Here is a 9,010-nt window from a genome sequence, read left to right on the forward strand (position 1 = left end):
AAAGAGCAATCTTACTTGTTTATTCAACAAATGCTTTATGACACAGTGTTTTGCTTTTCCACAGGGGTTCAGGTGCAACCACGTTAGCATAGATATTTCGGTTTGTGTTTTACATTTTCGTGAAAGAATCAGAATCGTATATTCTGTACGGCGGGATTTTGTTGAAGTCTCATCTGTGATAAGAAGCAACTTTTGTGGCTGTGTGTCTTTTATGGGCAGCCGGTCATGAATTATAGAAATAACACGAACTAGGAGGAGGTGGTACTATATAAAAATTTCTGATCACGCTGTGGTCAAAATTAGCATCGACTGTAAAATAATATTAGTAAAATAATTACTGTTGAGCTTTTAAACCGTTTAGTGCGCTTGGGCTAATTTCCAGGCAAACACAAATTTCAAGGGTAAAAAAAAAAACAAATCAAAAAGTAAGACAACGGAGAGTTAAAACATTTTCTTCATTTTCTTCTTTGCTTTGTGTTAGGTTTTGATGTTAAACAACACAATGCACGAAACTTATTCTTGTCCATTTTCTAGAATACAATATTCACTCAAGTCTGCTTTTTTGCAAAGAGGATATCGTGAAAATGACTCATTTGACTCAATTACTCATTTTCCTTGGATTAGAATAAGGTAGTTTGTATATTAACAAATAAAGTGTTCATTTAGTCTTCTAGCTATACAAACTAAAATATAAATAATGGCTGTGTGTGATATGCAATGGATTTTATTGAAAATCAGAAAGAGCTTTCAGTTTATATATTTGTAACAGTATGAAACATACACTATACTGATGGTGAGCTTGATTTTGTATAGAGATGTTTGGAAGGAGCAGGTTTATGATGTGCTATAAATACAACAGACTAACTGATTACATTTTCTATTATGCTGAACAAGCTTCACTGTGAAATTTCAGTCAGGATACTGATCTGATCAAATCTGTGTGAATGCATTTTAATCCTGAAGATGTCTCGTCTGGAAAGTCATTCTAGAGCACATTAGACGTAAAATGAGTGATTAACCTCCTGGTGGTGCTGCTGTTGAGTGTCTTTCATTTCTACCTTAGCTGATGGTTTCGGCTGTCACTTCCTGTGTGACAGTATAGAAAATGTCTCTCTCATAGTTGCGACCGTCTGTGTAATAGAAAGTCTTGAGAGAGACAGAGATTCATGGGGTTTTGTAATGATGTCTTTTAGACTCTTCTGTGGCAGATATTCTCAGCATGTTTAGAAAAAGGCTTAAGGCATTGCTGTGTTGGGCCACATGAAACACTCCATTTGAACAATTTTCATCATATAATGTTTTAAACACATTTCCTGCTTCCCCATCTGCATTAATGCAGCCATTAAAAAAAAAAACAACAGCAGACATTACAGAATGTGCCTTTCGATATGGTTAGCACTCAGCATTTTCCAAGAATAAAACATCCCTCCCGGTTTTCTTTTTTTTAATTGAATTGCCCATTAAACTTTTTTAAAGAAACGAAGAAAACCGCATCCTGTCAAAAAAAAAAACACCACGTCTGCTGCAGGGTTTGCATTCCTGTTAAGTTTTGCGGCCCACACGACGGATACGGTCGGCGAGCATTTGGTGGCCTGTCGCCGGGCGGAAGCGCCTGTCACAGCTCTAGACATTTCCTTCTGCTTGTTCAATATTGTGTCATGTTTGGTCAAACTGCATAAAACCAGTAGGTTGGAATTGAAGATGTAAATATTGATATTTCATTAGAGGAAATCACCTGCTCAAACAGCACTTAACACAGGCACCTCTGTGCAGGAAGGCTGGAGTGAGAGCTGACCCAGGGAGCTGGCAGTCACTTCATTACTGGATTAAATTGAGTGGAAAAAGCCAGTCAAGACACAAGATCCCATTTGGAGCAATAATTTAGGCTTTAAAGAAAGAGAGGGCGAGGGAGAGAAACAACACGGCGTCTTCAGTTTGACAACAGATTTCGCCAGGATGAATCTGTAGCTTTCTACCCTGCCACTATTATTGTCAAAGTTGATTATACTGCAGGGACTGTAGGACTTTTAACACTAGTACAGTTCTGTGCCTTGTGTGGTAGTTTGTCTGCAAAAACCAAAAAACATTTCCATGTACAGGACTATGGTATTATTTCAACACAATAGCATAGCATTTAAATAGCATTTAAAGACATTTTAGGAAGCAGGATGAAGAGCAAATTGTGGCTCAGGTGCTCATTTCCTTACATCTCTGTCTTGATCAAAACAGAGGCTCTTGCTAAACTAACACGTTAAAGTGTTGTGATACTGTACATTGGCTGCAGCATCCTATGATTTTGGGGGAGATGCCAGAAAAGAGAAGGTGTTGAAGTTTGAGTTGGACGACGGCGGCGGATGTCCTACCCTCTCTATCACCTCTTTTCTTGCGCCTATCGATTCTCTTTCACATTGTGAAGGCAGATTACAATCTGTTAATTAATGTATCCTCGAGCACTCTTTTTGTGTTCATCAGCCAGATAAGAGGAATCGGACACTTAGGTACCCCCTTTTTTCGCAAAGCGCACCAACACTGAAAAGTGTCAGGCAGGCCGATAAACATCACCCCAACTCCTCTTGAATGAGATAATGTATATTAAAAAAAAACAAGACGAGAAGGAAAAAAAAGAAAAAGGGAGAAAGCTGAACAGTCCTTATCCTGGTCAATACAGTAATCATCAGTCTTTTAATTATAAGGGAGCAGATAGCAGCCCGACAGTAAACTTGTAAAAGCAATCATTTTAATCATCAGACTGTGTGAGGGGGGCTAATAGGCTGTCAAAATAGGATGCCTTCAGGCAAACGCACTGAGCGCTCAGAGACTGAGGAGCAGGGAGAAAGAATGAGAGGCATTAAAGAGTTTATTGACAGCTGAGAAAAAAAAGGGAGAGATGGGTATCTACTCTTCCTTGTGGCAGTTTTCTTTTTTTCTTAATTTCTGGGACAGAACCTATTTCACTGCCTTTTTTAGGTCTGGTCGTCCATATGCCAGCTGGCATGCAACATAAATATTTTAAATGTAACCAATATTAAAGCTGATCTAAGCAGCCCATTTCTTACCTGTGGATAGTGGCCTAGAGAGTTTCAGTTATTAATGGTTGGCCTACTAAAGTGGAAATTGAAGCGAGGCACAGTGTGCTCTTCCCTACCCTCTAAAATGTGCTGACTTCCCCCTGAGTGGTGGCAGCCCTGATCTCAGCGGAGTTAGCTAACAAGTAATCACTGCAGGTCACTCCTTGTTCCCTGGCGTGGACCAAGGATTTCCTTCAACAGGACTTCAGGCGCGACAGCAAACACAGAAAGAGTCTGACAATGTTGCGCTTTGAGGTGACGTTTTGTGGGCTCATGCAATGATATGTATGATATTGAAATGTAAAATTGCTCTGAAGGATGGTGCACATATTTCACAGACGTGCTTCTGAGGTATGGGACGCAGCACTGCAATTCAAAGAACTCACACAGTCCAAAACCTATCCATGTGAAGTTTGTTGCTTTTGTTACATTTTTATTATATTTCAGTGTGAATAGACGTGCACCCCCAACTAGGGAACACATACAGGACATGGCCACTCTGCTCGTGTGCGAGTGCAGATACCCGGAGCGACGGAACTGAAGTGTGTTTATCTCCTCGCTGGCGCAGGTTTCTCCAACCTGTCTCTGGGAGACCAGATGAGCCTGCTGCAGAGCGCATGGATGGAGATCCTCATCCTCAGCATCGTGTTCCGCTCGCTACCCTACGAGGACGAGCTGGTGTACGCTGAGGACTACATCATGGACGAGGAGCACTCGCGCCTCACCGGCCTCCTTGACCTCTACGTCTCCATCCTGCAGCTGGTGCGCAAGTACAAGAAGCTGAAGGTGGAGAAGGAGGAGTTTGTCACCCTGAAAGCCATCGCGCTCGCCAATTCAGGTAGGATCCCGCAATGTTCCCCTCGGCTCTTCCTCAAAGGCGGATACAGGAAAAGGAAAAGCTCTCTTTCACTGGGACTTGGGAAATCCTCCATTGCACCACACATATGTTCACTCTAGAGATGAGGAGACCTGCAGATGTCATTTAATAGACTGATAGGTTCAACAGGGTTGGACTACTGGGGTAATAGGCATTTTTAAAAACACTTTGAAAAACATGGACAATTTATTTAGAACTGTGTCTGGAGAGTGAAGAAAAATAAAATACAGTGCATAAAATCTAGAATAATACTTTATCTCCATTATACGTTATCTGCATGACAGAGTATTGCCAAATTAAGCTTTGACGTTCTCTTAGAACAGTAAGTGTTGGGCGATTTTGTTTTATCCTTTAATGGATGTTTCCAGAAGAGACGGCAACACCTAAAAATAAAGTCAAATAAAAAACACCAAGGTCTCTTTCCACAGATCAGGTGTCGGGTTCTTTGACACGCGGATGATAAAGCTTGAGTCTTGAGTTTCAAGAAAAGACGTCACACCAGACAACTGACCTAGTGTGTGTGTAAAACACAGTTTTCCCATGAATTGTAAATGCCAAAAATCATATCTGAGCAGGGTTTGGTTTTGTGTGTGTGAACGTGTTTTCACGTTCTAAATCCAGTAATGGATATTAAAAGGAAACCAAAAGCATCCACCAAAGGCCATGATTCTGAGGTTTTAATTTAATACGCTGTGCGCTGTGGTATTTCTCCATTCTCTCTATCTCCATAACAGTAGCTGTAGGGCAAGCCAGCCACAGGAGATAAATTTAGCATTTCATTAGGAGCACAGTGGCTGTCAATAAAATGTGTTAAGTCGAATGGAATGAGCATCACGAAGCGACAGGGCTCGTTTGTTCCAATGAGAAGATGCTGCAACTGTATCGACAGTTTGCTTTTCAGAAGGCAGTCGTGTCCCTCTCTGATCAATGCCCGCCTGGTCTTTTTTTTGTCTCTCTGAAAAATGAAAATGCTGATCAGGAGCTTTGCTTTACTTTCAGATGACAAACCTTTTAGGGAGGGAGAGGGGAGTTGGGGGCAGGGGGGTGGGGAGAGCGGGGAGTCCTCTGAACATTTAAACAAGGACTCGGAGAGATCGCTCTCATGGGAAGCACTCAGTCTGACAGCTGTGAAAATTCATAGCCATTGATTTTGTAATTAGCAGTTTATCAATCGAATCGACACAGGTCCTCTGATGGATTGCAAGGAAATTGTTTCTTCAAAGTTATTTTTTTCCCCCTTGGCTCCCCGGTTCACTGGCATGCAAGAACAGATCTTGGCTCACTGTGGCACGCAGTGCTGTTGTTGCTTGGAGATACTCTTTCTTCATCGCCTGCACAAATAGGATATTGGATACATATATACAGTAGTTGACATTCTAAATGAGAAATTATTTTTTAAATTTTTAAATACGTTTTAATTGCTTTGCTAGATTGTTTGTGCTTCACACGCACACGGTATCTGAAAAATGCACAATGCTTGTCCAAGACTTGCAACAGAGCACAGAAGCATCTCATAGGAAACAAATGCAAGCTGTGTTCATTAAAAATACTGATTCCTTAATTTACACTGTTAGTCATGATGCAACTGTGTCATTGTGTTTCCCCAGGACCTGCCCCTTTTATTCCCCATTAAAAAGGAGTCTTATAAAGGTAGTAAAACAAGAACAGTACAAAATGTTTCAAGGTCTTGAGAATACAATTGTTCCAGTCAATGAATTCCTAGAGAATTTAAGAATCTGCCTTTTTATTGTCCTCTGATGTGAAATATGTATCAAGGTGAGCTGAGACAAAGAGGGAGAGAGAAATGTATTAACATTTCTGCTCAGGAGGACAGTAGAATGAAGGTGTGTAGCAGACAAATCCGTGCCAGATCTCCACAACCTCTGTCCTCTTACATACAGCAGAAGCAGAGGCAGGAGAAGCATATTATCAGGAGTGGGGCATGAATCAGTGCCCCCTTTAAAGGCTTACTTTAGACTGCAAAGGCATGGTGAACCTGAGGGGAAACAGTATACAGTACTGTACCACCCAAATTTTAGTACAATAAGCTTTCCTAAGGGTTCCTCAAGGAAAACCTAAGAAAAATTTAGAACTTGTATGATCTTCAAGCCATAGTGCTGTGCACCTCAAATCCATTTCAAACTCACTATTGCCTAAAAAAAACACTCTCTCTGGTGCTGTCAATGCTGGTTTTTCTTAGACGATTGACGTAATTGAACACTATTAGCCAAATTCTCATCTCTGTCACGACATTCTGGTCTGTTCAAACGTGTGGAACAAGCATTGGTTTTAGAAATAAAACAAAAAAAGCGGACCCAGCTTCATTCATTATTATTCTGAAATACAGCAAAAGGAACGAGCTTTCTTCAGATACTCAGAATGCCTTCAAAATCTTAAAAGTTTGTTTCTTTTTTCTTCTCCCCTCTTTAAGTGCCCCTTTTTCTAATATTTTTTTAATACATTTCTCTGTTGATCTGTTAACTGCTGGTATTAAACAAGCAGAAAAAGATGTTCAAGTATCAGTTTGTTAAAGAGGCATCTTGCTTAAGTTCACAGATTTTATATTGCTAAATAAGGCACCTAATATCATGGATAGGGAAGGACAGAAACGTACCGTAATTACAGTAGAATGTTATCAACGTCTGAGAAACAAATTCTATATCCCAGGTTAGACTTAATATAACTGTTTAATATAACTGTGGTGTGCATTCTTCCATTGTAGGGACTGGCCTTTGACAGTCTGATATTCATTCCACACGTGTTCTGTGTTTCTGTCGGATTACATTGATTTTCAGTCAGTTTGGTCTGAGGCAATATGAATTTCAGACCAAGACCACGTCGCTCAAAATTAAGGGTCAGGCTGATTACGCTGAACGTGTGCTTAAAATGTATGTGCTGAACTTATCTTAAAAATGGGGCTCAGATTACGTATAGAATTTAATACCCTCGTCCGCGTGCTTCATTTTTATCTGTCACGCAGGAGAAAAGATCTCATTTGGATCTATTTCTTCAGCAGTTCTGTTGGAAAAACAGAGAAAGCCAACACTGGAAATTTCGAAACGGTTTTCCTTTATTGAAAAGAAAAAAGACAAAAAACCAAATGCGCTTTCCTGGCGTCTGATAGGGTTTGTTGGCATACAGTGGGCATCCTGGTTTGTTTGTTTTTTTTGTACCAGGAGGGTGCAGGGGCAGCCAGCAGGAGTGTGGGCGCCCGAGTGCAGGACGTCCGTCTCATTAAAAAGCTCTCGCTGGCTCCTTTGCAGATTCCATGCACATCGAGGACGTGGAGGCGGTGCAGAAGCTCCAGGACGCCCTGCACGAGGCCCTGCAGGACTATGAGGCCAGCCAGCACCAGGAGGACCCGCGGCGGGCCGGCAAACTGCTCATGTCCCTCCCCCTCCTCCGGCAGACCGCCACTAAAGCCGTCCAACACTTTTACAGCATCAAACTCCAGGGCAAGGTGCCCATGCACAAACTCTTTCTGGAAATGCTAGAGGCCAAGGTCTGATGTACGACCCCTGCGGCCCGGGAAGACATCAAACAGGCCGATGAGAGGAGGGAGGGCGGTGGGAGGGGGGGTGGGGGTGGCGGTGGTGGCGGTGGTAGTGGTGGTGGTTTGGGGGAGGGGGGGTGGAGATCTTAAAGACTGTGGAAGCCAGAATCTCTTGGAAACGAGGGAGAAAAAACGGGAAGAAGACGCAAACAAAAAAGAAACATGCAAACTGGAAAATTAAAGTATAAATATAAATTATGCAGATTAATTTAAAATATATAATAAATGCTATGTACAGTGGTAAGACTTTTTTTTTTCATGGTCTGTGGTCACATGAGAAGAACAACACCTCTTTCTATATCTCAAGAAGCAACTACTTCGACGTCTCCCGATGAGCTGCTTAGTTTTTTTTCTCTTCAGTTATTGTTCTTTAATTGAAATGTGCATACAGTATGTGTTGTGTTGAGGCCGAACGTTAGCCAGCTAAAGCTGAGGTTTTTCTCTTGCAAGAGAACTTGGCGATTTAGCTTCCTAGATGCAGTCTTGTATTTGCAGATAGTTCTGTCAGCAAAACAATCTGTATCCTACGAGTTAATTACATAGGATTTTAAGAAACAAAACTTCCTGCAATTATTTTTGAAGTTGTAACTTCTGAACTAGACACACGTTTGAACTTGAATAAACCTCCAGAGTGCTTTGTTAAAATGTCACTTTTTTGAAAAATGAAAGGATGACCGTATATTTAAGTAATTTGATTTGGTGAGGTATTTTATATCTTAAGTATTAAATCTGGAATTTAAACAGCAAAATATCTGCATTACAATCAAGAGAAGTCCTACAGAGAAGTCTGCTTCTTCTGTAGAAGGTTTCTATATACTGTACTTGTTGGAGCATTACATTTTACTGTTAATCTAAGAGTCCTGACATGAAGGCCTATCTTAGGGGTAGCACTGTGAGATTCTCTCTTGGTTGTCTTCTGTGTCTAACACTGGATGTATTGCACTTATACAAACACGGTGGTTTCAAAGGTATCTTAAACTCTGATTTGTTGTTGTTGTTTTTGTTGTTAGAATGTATTTATATGATTTTGATTATTTGGTTTTGGCACTACTTGTGAATTGGGAGGGATGATCATTAGGGATATCAAAGCCATTACACTGAGTGGCAGAATTCCAGGAGATTCCATTTTCATGCAATCAATGGCCCATACGTCTGTTCCACTATTTAAAGTGCATTAAGCAAATATACAGCACATCCTGTGAGTACAGTATACAGCACGCAGCATCTGTGCTATTTTATTAGAAATCTGTACTTTTTATAATGAAAGTACATAAATGAAATCCATTTAAATGAAAGTTTATAATCTGTAAATTGAGGAATTCATTTAGTTTGTCTCTATTTTTAATGTCGATTTTGGTACCTTCACATCTGTCTTGGTGGTTCCTTGAAATAACTGTAATTCTTTATGATACAGATTATGATATACATTTAACTGGTCAGAATTAAGATCAAATTTATGGTAGGGTAAATATATATCAGATTAGTTTTAAACCACAATTATACCATGAAAAT

General features: G+C 40.5%; 1 protein-coding gene across 2 annotated transcripts in view; it reads left to right on the forward strand.

Moving 5' to 3' along the window:
* esrrb (estrogen-related receptor beta) overlaps positions 1–7,506 on the forward strand; it is a 70,069-nt gene extending 62,563 nt beyond the window's left edge. For both annotated transcript variants that reach the window (XM_015350638.2, XM_015350637.2), the window contains exons 6-7: positions 3,637–3,906; positions 7,209–7,506. In XM_015350638.2, the coding sequence (XP_015206124.1) occupies positions 3,637–3,906; positions 7,209–7,453 (515 nt within the window). In that variant the 3' untranslated portion in view covers positions 7,454–7,506. The remainder of the gene's footprint in view (positions 1–3,636; positions 3,907–7,208) is intronic.
* The last annotated feature ends 1,504 nt before the right edge of the window (positions 7,507–9,010 follow it).

Source organism: Lepisosteus oculatus, chromosome 8, assembly GCF_040954835.1.
Source record: "Lepisosteus oculatus isolate fLepOcu1 chromosome 8, fLepOcu1.hap2, whole genome shotgun sequence".
Lineage (NCBI taxonomy): Eukaryota > Metazoa > Chordata > Actinopteri > Semionotiformes > Lepisosteidae > Lepisosteus > Lepisosteus oculatus.